This window comes from Manis javanica, chromosome 8 (assembly GCF_040802235.1).
Source record: "Manis javanica isolate MJ-LG chromosome 8, MJ_LKY, whole genome shotgun sequence".
Lineage (NCBI taxonomy): Eukaryota > Metazoa > Chordata > Mammalia > Pholidota > Manidae > Manis > Manis javanica.
In genome coordinates this window covers 36,281,972-36,297,883 of record NC_133163.1, presented here as the reverse complement: position 1 = coordinate 36,297,883, position 15,912 = coordinate 36,281,972, and the positions used below count along the sequence as shown (strand labels likewise).

At 38.1% G+C, this 15,912-nt stretch overlaps 1 protein-coding gene across 2 annotated transcripts in view; it reads right to left on the bottom strand.

Moving 5' to 3' along the window:
• The window catches only part of LOC108396566 (uncharacterized), a 59,233-nt gene that overhangs the window by 7,530 nt on the left and 35,791 nt on the right, over nt 1–15,912 (bottom strand). For both annotated transcript variants that reach the window (XM_073242271.1, XM_073242270.1), the window contains exon 3: nt 7,153–7,380. In XM_073242271.1, the coding sequence (XP_073098372.1) occupies nt 7,153–7,380 (228 nt within the window). The remainder of the gene's footprint in view (nt 1–7,152; nt 7,381–15,912) is intronic.

The window sequence follows — 15,912 nt, the reverse complement described above, 5'->3', positions numbered from 1 at the left end:
CCAACCAATTTTTCAGACCACAAAGGTATAAAAGTAGAAATAAATTCTACAAAGAAAACAAAAAGGCTCACAAACACATGGAGGCTTAACAACATGCTACTAAATAATCAATGGATCATAGAGAGAGAGAAAAGGATCTCCAGGAATGAAACAACACTAAGAGAACTATGTGACCAAGCCTAAAGGAATAATATTCATATTATAGGGATACCAGAAGAAGAAGAAAGAGGAAAAGGGATAGAAAGTCTCTTTGAAGAAATAATTGCTGAAAACTTCCCCAAAGTGGAGGAGGAAATAATCGAACAGACCATGGAATTACACAGAACCCCCAACAGAAAGGATCCAAGGACAACAACACCAAGACACACAGGAATTAAAATGGCAAAGATCAAGGACAAGGAAAGAGTTTTAAAGACAGCTAGAGAGAAAAAGGTCACCTATAAAGGAAAACCCATCAGGCTAACATCAGACTTCTCGACAGAAACCCTACAGACCAGAAGAGAATGACATGATATACTTAATGCAATGAAACAGAAGGGCCTTGAACCAAGGATACTGTATCCAGCACGACTATCATTTAAATATGATGGCGGGATTAAACAATTCCCAGACAAGCAAAAGCTGAGGGAATTTGATTCCCAAAAACCACCTCTACAGGGCATCCTACAGGGACTGTTCTAAATGGGAGCACCCCTAAAAAGAGCACAGAACAAAACACACAACATATGAAGAATGGAGGAGGAGGAATAAGAAGGGAGAGAAGAAAAGAATCTCCAGACAGTGTATATAACAGTGCAATAAGCGAGCTAAGTTAGGCAGTAAGATACTAAAGAAGCTAACCTTGAACCTTTGGTAACCACGAATCTAAAGCCTGCAATGGCAATAAGTACATATCTCTCAATAGTCACCATAAATGTAAATGGACTTAATGCACCAATAAAAAGACACAGAGTAATAGAATGGATAAAAAAGCAAGACCCATCTATATGCTGCTTACAAGGAACTCACCTTAAACCCAAAGATAAGCACAGACTAAAAGTCAAGGGATGGAAAAACATATTTCAGGCAAACAACAGTGAGAAGAAAGCAGGGGTTGCAGTACTAATATCAGACAAAATAGACTTCAAAGCAAAGAAAGTAACAAGAGATAAAGAAGGACACTACATAATGATAAAGGGCTCAGTCCAACAAGAGGATATAACCATTCTAAATATATATGCACCCAACACAGGAGCACCTGCATATGTGAAGCAAATACTAACAGAACTAAAGAGGGAAATAGACTGCAATGCATTCATTTTAGGAGACTTCAACACACCACTCACCCCGAAGGATAGATCCACTGGGCAGAAAATAAGTAAGGACACAGAGGCACTGAACAACACCCTAGAACAGATGGAACTAATAGACATCTATAGAACTCTACATCCAAAAGCAACAGGATATACATTCTTCTCAAGTGCACATGGAACATTCTCCAGAATAGACCACATACTAGCTCACAAAAAGAGCCTCAGTAAATTCCAAAATATTGAAATTCTACCAACCAATTTTTCAGACCACAAAGGTATGAAAGTAGAAATAAATTCTACAAAGAAAACAAAAAGGCTCACAAACACATGGAGGCTTAACAACATGCTACTAAATAATCAATGGATCAATGAACAAATCAAAATAGAGATCAAGGAATATATAGAAACAAATGACAACAACAACACTAAGTCCCAACTTCTGTGGACGCAGCGAAAGCAGTCTTAAGAGGAAAGTATATAGCAATCCAGGCCCACTTGAAGAAGGAAGAACAATCCCAAATGAATAGTCTAACATCACAATTATCAAAACTGGAAAAAGAAGAACAAATGAGGCCTAAAGTCAGCAGAAGGAGGGACATAATAAAGATCAGAGAAGAAATAAACAAAATTGAGAAGAATAAAACAATAGCAAAAATCAACGAAACCAAGAGCTGGTTCTTTGAGAAAATGAACAAAATAGATAAGCCTCTAGCCCAACTTATTAAGAGAAAAAGAGAATCAACACAAATCAACATAATCAGAAAGGAGAATGGAAAAATCATGACAGACTCCACAGAAATACAAAGAATTATTAGAGACTACTATGAAAACCTATATGCCAACAAGCTGGAAAACCTAGAAGAAATGGACAACTTCCTAGAAAAATACAACCTCCCAAGACTGACCAAGGAAGAAACACAAAAGTTAAACAAACCAATTACGAGCAAAGAAATTGAAATGGTAATCAAAAAACTACCCAAGAACAAAACCCCGGGGCCGGACAGATTTACCTCGGAATTTTATCAGACACACAGAGAAGACATAATACCCATTCTCCTTAAAGTGTTCCACAAAATAGAAGAAGAGGGAATACTCCCAAACTCATTCTATGAAGCCAACATCACCCTAATACCCAAACCAGGCAAAGACCCCACCAAAAAAGAAAATTACAGACCAATATCCCTGATGAATGTAGATGCAAAAATACTCAACAAAATATTAGCAAACAGAATTCAACAGTATATCAAAAGGACCATACACCATGACCAAGTGGGATTCATCCCAGGGATGCAAGGATGGTACAACATTCGAAAATCCATCAACATCATCCACCACATCAACAAAAAGAAAGACAAAAACCACATGATCATCTCAATAGATGCTGAAAAAGCATTTGACAAAATTCAACATCCATTCATGATAAAAACTCTCATCAAAATGGGAATAGAGGGCACGTACCTCAACATAATAAAGGCTATATTATGATAAACCCACAGCCAGCATTATACTGAACAGCGAGAAGCTGAAAGCATTTCCTCTGAGATCGGGAACCAGACAAGGATGCCCACTCTCCCCACTGTTATTTAACATAGTACTGGAGGTCCTAGCCACGGCAATCAGACAAAACAAAGAAATACAAGGAATCCAGATTGGTAAAGAAGAAGTTAAACTGTCACTATTTGCAGATGATATGATACTGTACATAAAAAACCCTAAAGACTCCACTCCAAAACTACTAGAACTGATATCGGAATACAGCAAAGTTGCAGGATACAAAATTAACACACAGAAATCTGTAGCTTTCCTATACACTAACAATGAATCAATAGAAAGAGAAATCAGGAAAACAATTCCATTCACCATTGCATCAAAAAGAATAAAATACCTAGGAATAAACCTAACCAAAGAAGTGAAAGACTTATACTCTGAAAACTACAAGTCACTCTTAAGAGAAATTAAAGGGGACACTAATAAATGGAAACTCATCCCATGCTCATGGCTAGGAAGAATTAATATCGTCAAAATGGCCATCCTGCCCAAAGCAATATACAGATTTGATGCAATCCCTCTCAAATTACCAGCAACATTCTTCAATGAATTGGAACAAATAATTCAAAAATTCATATGGAAACACCAAAGACCCCGAATAGCCAAAGCAATCCTGAAAAAGAAGAATAAAGTAGGGGGGATCTCACTCCCCAACTTCAAGCTCTACTACAAAGCCATAGTAATCAAGACCACTTGGTACTGGCACAAGAACAGAGCCACAGACCAGTGGAACAGATTAGAGACTCCAGAAATTAACCCAAACATATATGGTTAATTAATATTTGATAAAGGAGCCATGGACATACAATGGCAAAATGACAGTCTCTTCAACAGATGGTGCTGGCAAAACTGGACAGCTACATGTAGGAGAATGAAACTGGACCATTGTCTAACCCCATATACAAAGGTAAACTCAAAATGGATCAAAGACCTGAATGTAAGTCATGAAACCATTAAACTCTTGGAAAAAAACATAGGCAAAAACCTCTTAGACATAAACATGAGTGACCTCTTCTTGAACATATCTCCCCGGGCAAGGAAAACAACAGCAAAAATGAGCAAGTGGGACTACATTAAGCTGAAAAGCTTCTGTACAGCGAAAGACACCATCAATAGAACAAAAAGAACCCTACAGTATGGGAGAATATATTTGAAAATGACACATCCGATAAAGGCTTGACATCCAGAATATATAAAGAGCTCACACGCCTCAACAAACAAAAAACAAATAACCCAATTAAAAAATGGGCAGAGGAACTGAACAGACAGTTCTCTTAAAAAGAAATACAGATGGCCAAGAGACACATGAAAAGATGCTCCACATCGCTAATTATCAGAGAAATGCAAATTAAAACTACAATGAGGTATCACCTCACACCAGTAAGGATAGCTGCCATCCAAAAGACAAAGAACAACAAATGTTGGCGAGGCTGTGGAGAAAGGGGAACCCTCCTACACTGCTGGTGGGAATGTAAATTAGTTCAACCATTGTGGAAAGCAGTATGGAGGTTCATCAAAATGCTCAAAACAGACCTACCATTTGACCCAGGAATTCCACTCCTAGGAATTTACCCTAAGAACACAGCAATCAAGTTTGAGAAAGACAGATGCACCCCTATATTTATTGCAGCACTATTTACAATAGCCAAGAATTGGAAGCAACCTAAATGTCCATTGGTAGATGAATGGATAAAGAAAATGTGGTACATATACACAATGGAATACTACTCAGCCATAAGAAGTGGAAAAATCCAACCATTTGCAGCAACATGGATGGAGCTGGAGAGTATTATGCTCAGTGAAATAAGCCACGTGGAGAAAGAGAAATACCAAATAATTTCACTCATCTGAGGAGTATAGGAAAAAAGGAAAAACTGAAGGAACAAAACAGCAGCGGAATTACAGAACCCAAAAATGGACTAACAGGTACCAAAGGGAAAGGAATTGGGGAGGATGGGTGGGCAGGGAGGGATAAGGGGGGGTAAGAAGAAGGGGGGTATTAAGATTAGCATGCATGGGGGGGAGGGAGAAAGGGGAGGGTGGGCTGCACAACACAGAGAGGACAAGTAGTGACTCTACAACATTTTGCTAAGCTGATGGACAGTAACCGTAATGTGGTTGTTAGGGGGGACCTGATATAGGGGAGAGCATAGTAAACATAGTATTCTTCATGTAAGTATAGATTAAAAATTAAAATAAAAAAAGAAAGAAAGAAAGAAAGAAAGAAAGAAAGAAAGAAAGAAAGAAAGAAAGAAAGAAAGAAAGAAAGAAAGAAAGAAAGAAAGGAAGAAGAAAGAAAGAAAAGGGGGATTACTCCTTGATAGGATAAAACTATTGGTAAATCAAAGATCAACGCATGCTTTAAATATCCTTAATGTTGATCACTTAAAGGGTGTCAGATGATCAGCTATGGAGGTACTCTTTTCTGATAATATTCCTTTCTCTTAAAAAAAAAAAAAAGCATTTACTGTGTGCTGACCTCCAATGAGTTCTGCACAATGGTATAGAGGGCATGTCAAAGTGTGGGGAAAGGGTCTGTTTGTTTCTATGCAGAAGATCAAGGCCTAGCTTGGATACCCAGAAAATGAACTAAGATACGATATGAGGAGAAGCTTCCAGTATCAGCGTCTCCTGGACTTGCCATAGGAATGAGGAGGGAGATGTCTAGGCTGGCATGTGCATACAGTGAGACAACGAATTTGACCAGATCTGTACTGTTGGAACTCAACCAGGAGTTGGGAGGGGTGCAAGGTGTAGCACTCCAAAATCTCATGACTATAGACTATCTATGGTTAAAAGAACATATGGGATGTGAACAGATCCCAGAAATGGGCTGCTTTAATTTGTCTGATGGTTCAAGTACAGTTGGACAATATCCATCATATCATAGATAAATTTTCACAAATGCCTAGGGTGCCTAAATGGTTTTCTTGGCTTCACTGGAGATGGATGGTAATTATAGATTTGCTTTGTTTATGTCACCGTATTCCTATTATGTTAATATGTGTGTGCAAATTAGTTAGTAGTTTAAAACCTATACATACTTAAGGTACTCTACAAGAAGATATGTCAAAGAAATAATCAATCCTCCCATGTTTCCTTCATATGCTGCGTCTATAGCTTTTCTTCTTCCTTCCTAATTACAACCCTTAAATAGAATTCGTGCCTCATATCGAATTTACCGAGTATCATAATTCCTCCAGGTGGTAAAGATACCTCGAGACAAGTGCTGGGCATAGAAGCCAGAGGGCATAAATCTGCAAAGAAGTAAAAAGCTAACCTTTGCAAACAATATGGCTTCTCTCTCACTTACCAACTTTACATTTCCCTGTATGGCCCCGGAAGATGACTGGTTAGCCAGAGACGGGTAAGATTCCTCAAGGGAGGAACAACCTAAAACAGGCACAGTCGCAGGGGGGTCATCAGGTGAGAATTTGGGGATCAACAGAGGTGAGGCTCAGAACCTCACCCCCCCTGCTTTGAGAGAAATCTTCTGCATCCGTGGATGTTTTGCTGCCCTTGTCTAGCCTGGATTAATACTTAGTCCATAGGCACACACCTGATCATCTGATCATCTGCATTTGCCCTCTTACAGCACTAAACTATGTTTTCTACCTTTATCTTGCATCTACCTGCCACTTCAGCATTTTATTAAAAATAAAAATAAAAATAATAATAATAAAGGGAGAAATGTGGGATCTACATATAAATCAAGTACAAAAAGCAAATGAATATTCATATTTGACCTGATTGTTTATAGGTCATAATGCGTGATCAAAACCGAAAGTTTCTGTGATGAATGCCCTTGTACTGTTCACCATGTAAGAATTTATTCACTATGTAAGAATTCGTTCACCATGTAAGAACTTGTTCGTTATGCTTCAGAAGATTGGAGACTGACGAGAATTAGACTTGAGATGGATTAATGATTGTACATTGAGCATTGACTCCCCTATACTGAATTTTATTGTTGTTAACAACCATTTGATCAATAAATATGAGAGGTGCCCTCTCAAAAAAAAAAAAGGGATCTAGAATTCTACATCTAGAGTAACAGTCACCTTTGAGAAGCAGGGAAGAGGATACTGGGGACTTCAGTGGGATTGATAATACTCTGCCTCTTAGGATTGATTAGTGATAGATTTACAGTCAGCAAACTTTGGTATTCTATATGCTTTAACATTATATATATCCCTTTGTATGTATGTAAAAGAGTTTAATGTTAATTTTTCTAAGTTCAATGAGAAACAGGCAGTTAAAATTGTAACAGAATAAAGCTTACATAAATTTTTGAAAGCCTCCCTTTACTTACTTTAAGGACATTTACTCTTGTCAGTAGAGTTTTCATATTTTTATTTGACAGTTTCAAATCACTGAGCTGTTTTTGAAATTTCTGAATTTTTTCCTCTAATCTTGGAGTTGTAGCAAACTGTAGATTCTGTTGAATATTTAGTAATGCCTGTTGCTTGTGGTCCTTCTCCAGCTGTTTAAACATCTTGCTGTGCTTGTCTGTCTGGGAATTCTTAGTCCTGGAGTTTTCCTTTGCAGGAATCAACAGCATTAGAATAAAGAAGCTGTGCCCTAGGATACCCTAGCATATCAGATTCACTCTACACAAATAAATTCCATACAATAACATTTGCATTAGTAAAATATTGTTTCACCAACATATGTATTATTTTTGAAAAACCTGGAATATAAAATATGACAATAAAAGTGATGGCTCAGTGCTAACAACAATGCAGTTATACAGACAATTTTATAAACACCAGGATGTATCATGGATTTGATCAATATTTCTAGGGATATATTACAAGGAAACAACCAAATATTTATATAAAGATTCATGCACAAAGATATTCTTTAGAATATTATTTATAACATGAAAAAATAGAACCAATGCAAATGTCAAAAAAGAATAGTTAAATAAATTACACGATTGATTATACATTCCTTAGAAATCAAGTTTCAAAAGTACTAAGAGAAAAATAGCTAAATGAAAGAAGCAGGAATAAGGAAAACTACACCTGTCAAATGTTAATATTTGCATGGAAAATAAGACGGAATTATACCTATATGTTAATACTGTTTATCTCACAGTGGTAGAATTACTGGTGATTTTAATTGTATTCTTCCTACTACTCCCTTGTAGTTTTTAAGTAACTACCAAAAGGGAGAGAGAGAGGTGAGGGATGAGGACTTAATAAAGACATATATTTTCACTATGTATAAATTAAAATTACTAAATGTATTTTAAAAACACAACCACTAGTTCTATGGAAAGATAAAAGAGAGATCTCCAACAACAGTGTTGAAGCTTAGAAACTCACACCCCCTGTGTTGAGAGAAAGCTTCTGCATCCATGGATGTTTTATTGCCCTTGTCTAGCTGGGATTAGCACATAGTCTACAGGCACAACCTGATCATCTACAATTGCTCTCTTACAACACTAAACTATGTTTTCTACCTTTATCTTGTATCTACCTACCACTTCAGCATTTTATTAAAAATAAAAATAATAATAATAATAAAGGGAGAAATGTGGGATGCACATATAAATCAAGTATAAATATCAAACGAATATTCATATTTGACCTGATTGTTTATAGTTCATAATGCGTGATCAAAACCGAAAGTTTCTGTGATGAATGCCCTTGTACTGTTTACCATGTAAGAACTTATTCACTATGTAAGAATTTGTTCACCATGTAAGAACTTGTTCGTTATGCTTCAGAAGATTGGAGACTGAAGAGAACTAAGCTTGAGATGGATTAATGACTGTGCATTGAGCATTGACCCCCCTATACAGAATTTTATTGTTGTTAATAACCATTTGATCAATAAATATGAGAGATGCCCTCTCAAAAAACAAATAAATAAATAAATAAAGAGAGATCCCTAGGCAGCCCTGGTTAGAGAAGAAACAGAGTGAAAGTACACCATAATAATAATGAGACAGACAGAGAATGCACAGATGTAGAAAATATGAAAACAATATCAAAAGAATATTTTGTAACTCAGTGGTAATAAGTTGAAAGTCTAGAAGAAACACCTTATTTCCTAAAGAACAATAACACACAACTGCATCCAGAAAACCAAAGAACTCTAGTAAATAAAACGTTGGATTTTCATGATAAAAAGCTTAACAAAATGGATATAGAGGGTATGTACTGCAACATAATAAAGGCCATAGGTGACAAACCCACAGGCAACATCATATTTAATGGTGAAAAACTGAAAGCTTTTCCTCTAAGATTGGGAACACAAGAATGCCCACTCTCACCACTTCTATTCAACATACTACTGGAGGTCCTAGCCATTGCAATCACACAACAAAAAGAAATTAAAGTCATCCAAAATGGTAAGGAAGAAGTTAAATTGTCACTGTTTGCAGATGACATAATATTATACATAGAAAACCCTAATGACTCCACCAAAAAACTATTAGAGCTAATAACTGAATTCAGTAAAGATGCAGGATACAAAATTAGTACACAGAAATCTTTTGCACTCCTATATACTAACAACAAATTAGAAGAAGGAGAAATCAGGAAAACAACTCCATTTACAGTTGCATCAAAAAGAATAAAATACCTATGAATAAACCTAACCAGGGAGGTGAAAGACCTATGCCCGAAAACTATAAGACACTCATGAGATAAATTAAAGACACCAATAATGGGAAATATATCCCGTACTCATGGGTAGGAACAATTAATATTGTCAAAATGGCCATCCTTCCCAAATCAATTTACAAATTCAATGCAAACCCAATCAAAATAACAACAGCATTCTTCAATGAACTAGAACAAAAATTCATATGGAATTTTAGACCCCGAATAGCCAAATCAATCCTGAGAAGGAAAAACAAAGCTGGGGGATTACCCTCCCTAACTTCAAGCTCTCTTACAAAGCCACAGTAATCATAACAATTTGGTCCTGGCACAAGTATAGACCCAGAGAAATATGAAACAAAATAAGAGAGCCCAGATATAAACCCACACATATATGGCCAATTAATATAAGATAAAGGAGCCATGTATATACAATGGGGAAAAGACAGCATCTTCAACAGCTGGTGTTGGCAAAACTGGACAGCTACATGCAAGAGAATGAAACTGGATTATTGTCTAATTCCATACACAAAAGTAAACTTGAGAGGGGAGGAGCCAAGATAGGAGTGTGAGTAGGGCAGTGGAAATCTCCTCCCAAAACCATATATACTTTTGAAAATACAACAAATACAACTATTCCTAAAAGAGAGATCAGAAGATGCAGTAGAACAGCCAGGCTACATCTACATCTGCGAAAACTCAACACCTCACAAAGGGGGTAAGATACAAGCCACGGCCCAGAGGGACCTGAGTGCCTCCCCCACCTCAGCTCCTGGGCAGGAAGAAAGGAGTCAGAGCAGGGAGGGAGTGGAAGCACAGGACTGCTAAATACCCAGCCCTAGTCATCTGCACTGGAAGTGCTGGATATTAGGGAAACAGAAGAGCAAAACCTGTGAGCAGGTCCCCACAGCCAGTGCCCCTGGGGCCAAAAGAAAAGTGAGAGCTTCTTGAAAGTCTTAAAGGGACAGGGGCCTTACAGCTGGATGGAAGTGTCCCAACACACTCAGCCCAGCAGCTGGGAATCCTGGGGAAACTCAGGCACTCCAGCCCCCTGGGAGGCAGTGCAGCTCTGAAGCCCCTCACAGTGATAAACAGCCTCCTATCCATTCCCCCTCCAGCATGACACTGCCATAGCAGGGGAGCAGCCTGAGAGTGGCCACACCCACAGCAACCGCGCAGAGCCTCCTCCATGGCCACCCGGGCCAGATTCAGAGGCGGTGCCAGATTCAGAGGCTGCACCAGCGCGCATGGAGGAAGCCGAGACAGGGCTCCAAGGGTCGCCGTTCACACAGGAGAGCACACCTGTCACGACTGCTCCTCCTCACAGGGCTCTGGGCTGCTGTGATGGCTGCCCCACCCACAGTGGCTCAGGAAATAAAACCAGAAGCTGCTCCAAGGACCTGCAAGGTGACCAGCAAGCAGGAAGGGACTTTGTTCTCCCAACCAACACAAGTGCCAACTGCCCATGACTACCTCTATCACCATGAATAGGCAAAAGAATTTGATCCAGTCCAGAATAACACAGACAACCCCTGAAAGGGAACCTGGGGAGATAGATTTAACCAATCTTCCTGAAAAAGAATTCAAAATAAAGGCCATACCCATGCTGATGGACCTGAAGAGAAATATGCAAGAGCTAAAGGATCAAGTTAGGAGGGAGAATACAAAAATAAAACAATCTCTGGAAGGACGTAAGAGCAGACTGGATGAGGTGCAAGAGGCCGTTGATGGAATAGAAACCAGAGAACAGGAACACAGAGAAGCTGAGGCAGAGAGAGATAAAAGAATCTCCAGGAATGAAAGAACACTAAGAGAACTGTGTGACCAATCCAAATGGAGCAATATTCACATTATAGGGGCACCAGAAAAAGAAGAGAGAGTAAAAGGGATAGAAAGTGTATTTGAAGAAATAATTGCTGAAAACTTCCCCAAACTGGGGGAGGAAATAGCCTATCAGACCATGGAAGCACACCGAACTCCCAACACAAGGGACCCAAGGAGGACAACACCAAGACACATAACAATTAAAATGGCAAAGATCAAAGACAAGGACAGAGTATTAAAGGCAGCCAGAGAGAGAAAAAAGGTCACCTATAAAGGGAAACACATCAGCTATCATCAGACTTCTCAACAGAAACCTTACAGGCCAGAAGAGAATGGCATGATATATTTAATGCAATGAAAGAGAAGGGCCTTGAACCAAGGATACTGTATCCAGCATGATTATCATTTAAATATGAAGGAGGGATTAAACAATTCCCAGAGAAGCAAAAGTTGAGGGAATCTGCCTCACACAAACCACCTCTACAGGGTATTCTAGTGGGACTGCTCTAGATTGAAGCACTCCTAAGGCAAAATAGATGTCACCAGAGAAAATAAAATCACAGCAAAGAAAGCAGACCAACCAAACACTAACTAAAGGCAGAAAATAAAATCGACTACTCACAAAAGCAGTCAAAGGGAACACAGAAGAGTACAGAATAAAACACCTAACATATAAAGGCTGGAGGAGGAAGAATAAGAAAAGAGAGAAATAATCATCCGACTGTGCTTATAAAAGCTTAATAAGCAAGTTAAGTTGGATGGGTAGATAGTAAAGAAGCTACCCTTGAACCTTTGGTAACCACAAATCTAAAGTCTGCAATGGCAATAAGTACATATCTTTCAATAATCACCCTAATTCACCGATAATTCAATAATAAATGTAAATGGACTGAATGCACCAATCAAAAGACACAGAGTAATAGAATGAATAAAAAAGCAAGACACATCTGGATATGCTGCAACTTTGCTGAATTCAGATATTTGTTCTAGTAGTTTTGGAGTGGATTCTTTAGGGTTTTTTATGTACAATATCATGTCATCTGCAAATAGTGACAGTTTGACTTCTTCCTTACCGATCTGGATTCCTTGTATTTCTTTGTTTTGTCTAAATGCCATGGCTAGGACCTCCAGTACTATGTTGAATAACAGTGGGGAGTGTGGGCATCCCTGTCTTGTTCCTGATCGCAGAGGAAAAGCTTTCAGCTTCTCACTGTTCAGTATGATGTTGGCTGTGGGTTTATCATGTATGGCCTTTATTATGTTGAAGTACTTGCCCTCTATACCGATTTTGTTGAGAGTTGTTTTCATGAATGGATGTTGAATTTTGTTGAATGTTTTTTCAGCGTCTATGGATATGATCATGTGACTTTTGTCCTTTTTGTTGATGTGGTGAATGATGTTAATGGATTTTTGAATGTTGTACCATCCTTGCATCCCTGAGATGAATCCCACTTGGTCATGATGTATAATCCTCTTGATGTATTTTTGAATTTGGTTTGCTAATATTTTGTTGAGTATTTTTTGCATCTATGTTCATCTGGGATATTGGTCTGTAATTTTCTTTTTTGGTGGGATCTTTGCCTGATTTTGGTATTAGAGTGATGCTGGCTTCATAGAATGAGTCTGGAAGAATTCCCTCCTCTTCTATTTTTTGGAAAACTTTAAGGAGAATGGGTATTATGTCTTCTCTGTATGTCTGATAAAATTCCACAGTAAATACGTCTGGCCTGGGGGTTTTGCTCTTGGGTAGTTTTTTGATTACTGCTTCAATTTCATTGCTGGTAATTGGTCTGTTTAGATTTTCTGTTTCTTCCTCGGTCAGTCTTGGAAGATTATATTTTTCTAGGAAGTTGTCCATTTCTTCTAGGTTTTCCAGCTTGTTAGCATATAGATTCTCATAGTATTCTCTAATGATTCTTTGTATTTCGGTGGGGTCCGTCATGATTTTTCCTTTGTCGTTTCTGATTCTGTTGACGTCTGTAGATCCTCTTTTACTCTTGATAAGTCCAGCTAGGGGTTTATCTATTTTGTTTACTTTCTCAAAGAACCAGCACTTGATGTCCTTGATATTTTTCTATTGTTTTATTCTTCTTAATTTTATTTCTTCTCTGATCTTTATTATGTCCCTCCTTCTGCTGACTTTGGGCCTCATTTGTTCTTCTTTTTCCAATTTCAATATTTGTGGCTTTAGACTATTCATTTGGGATTGTTCTTCCTTCTTTAAATATGCCTGGATTGCTATATACTTTCCTCTTAAAACTGCTTCTTCTGTGTCCCACAGAAGTTGGGGCTTTCTACTGTTGTTGTAATTTGTCTCCATATATTGCTTGATCTCTATTTTAATTTGGTCATTGATCCATTGATTATTTAGGAGCATGTTGTTAAGCCTCCATGTGTTTGTGAGCCTTTTTGCTTTCTTTGTACAATTTATTTCTAGTTTTATACTTTTGTGGTCTGAGAAGTTGGTTGGTAGAATTTCAATCGTTTTGAATTTACTGAGGCTCTTTTTGTGGCCTAGTATGTGGTCTACTCTGGAAAATGTTCCATGTGCACTTGAGAAGAATGTGTATCCTACTGCCTTTGGGTGTAGAGTTCTGTAAATGTCTATTAGGTCCATCTGTTCTAGTGTGTTGTTCAGTGCCTCTGTGTCCTTACTTATTTTCTGTCTGGTGAATTTGTCTTTTGGAGTGAGTGGTGTGTTGAAGTCTCCTAAAATGAATGTGTTGCATTCTATTTCCTCCTTTAATTGTTAGTATTTGTTTCACATATGTTGATGCTCTTGTATTGGGTACATATATATTTCTAATGGTTATATCCTCTTGTTGGACTGAGCCCTTTATCATTATGTAATGTCCTTCTTTATCTCTTGTTATTTTCTTTGTTTTGAAGTATATTTTGTCTGATACTAGTACTGCAACACCTGCTTTTTTCTCCCTATTGTTTGCATGAAATATCTTTTTTCATCCCTTATCTTTTAGTCTGGGTATGTCTTTGGGTTTGAGGTGAGTCATGAACGTATCTCCCCGGGCAACAGAAACAAAAGCTAAAATGAACACATGGGACTGTATCAAGCTGAAAAGCTTCTGTACAGCAAAGGACACCATCAATAGAACAATAAGGCAGCCTACAGTATGGGAGAATATATTCATAAATGGCAGATCTCATAAAGGTTGACATCCAAAATATATAAAGAGCTCACACACCTCAACAAACAAAAAGCAAATCATCCAATTAAACAATGGGCAGTGGAGCTGAACAGACACTTCTCCAAAGAAGAAATTCAGATGGCCAACAGACACATGAAAAGATGCTCCACATTGGTAGTCATCAGATAAATGCAAATTAAAACCACAATGAGATATCACCTCACACCAGGAAGGATCACCACCATTCAAAAGACAAACAACAACAAATGTTGGCGAGGTTGTGGAGAAAGGGGAACCCTCCTACACTGCTGGTGGGAATGTAAATTAGTTCAACCATTGTGGAAGCAGTATGGAGGTTCCTCAAAAAGTTCAAAATAGAAATACCATTTGACCCAGGAATTCCACTACTAGGAGTTTACCCTAAGAATGCAGCAGTCCAGTTTGTAAAAGACAGATGCACCCCTCTGTTTATCACAGCACTATTTACAATAGCCAAGAACTGGAAGCAACCTAAGTGTCCATCAGTAGATGAATGGATAAAGAAGATGTGGTACATATTCACAATAGAATATTATTGAGCCATAAGAAGAAAACAAATCCTACCATTTGCAACAACATGGATGGAGCTAGAGGGTATTATGCTCAGTGAAATAAGCCAGTCAGAGAAAGACAAATACCAAATGATTTCACTCATATGTGGAGTATAAGAACAAAAAATATTGAGGGAACAAAACAACAGCAGAATCAGAGAACTCAAGAATAGGCTAACAGTTACCAAAGGGAAAGGGACTGGGTAGGATGGGTGGGAAAGTAGGGATAAGGGGGGAGGGGAAAGAAAGGGGGGATAACTATTAGCATGCATAATGTTGGGCGGGGTAAGGGGCGGGCTGTGAAACACAGAGAAGACAAGTAGTGATTTTATAGCATCTTACTACGCTGATGGACAGTGACTGTAATGGGATTTGTGCAGGGGACTTGGTGATGGGGGGAGTCTAGTAAACATAATGTTTCTCATGTAATTGTAGATTAATGATACTAAAATTAAAAAAAAAGGAATGGAATACTACATTCATGCTACAATGTGGATAAATCTTGAAAACATTGCACTGAGGAGAGTCAGTCAGACACAGAGGCCATGTATTGTATGATTGCATTCATTATAACATGTCCAGGAAAGACAATTCCGCAGATAAAGAAAGTAGATCAGTGGCTGTCAGAGACTGGAGAGGGTAGAATGGGGGGAACTGCTAAATAGCATGGGGCTTCTTTAGAAGGGTGATACAAATGTTCTGATATTAGTCGTGGTGATTGCGCAACCTTGTAAGTATACTAAAAACTACTGAATTGTACACTTTAAAGGGGTGAATTTTACTGGCATGTAAACTACATCTCAATAAAAAGAATCTTGTATAATAATTTTTTCAGATGTGAAATACTACTAGATTTGAATTCTGTGATCAATCAGGAGTATAGAGTTCATATACTATA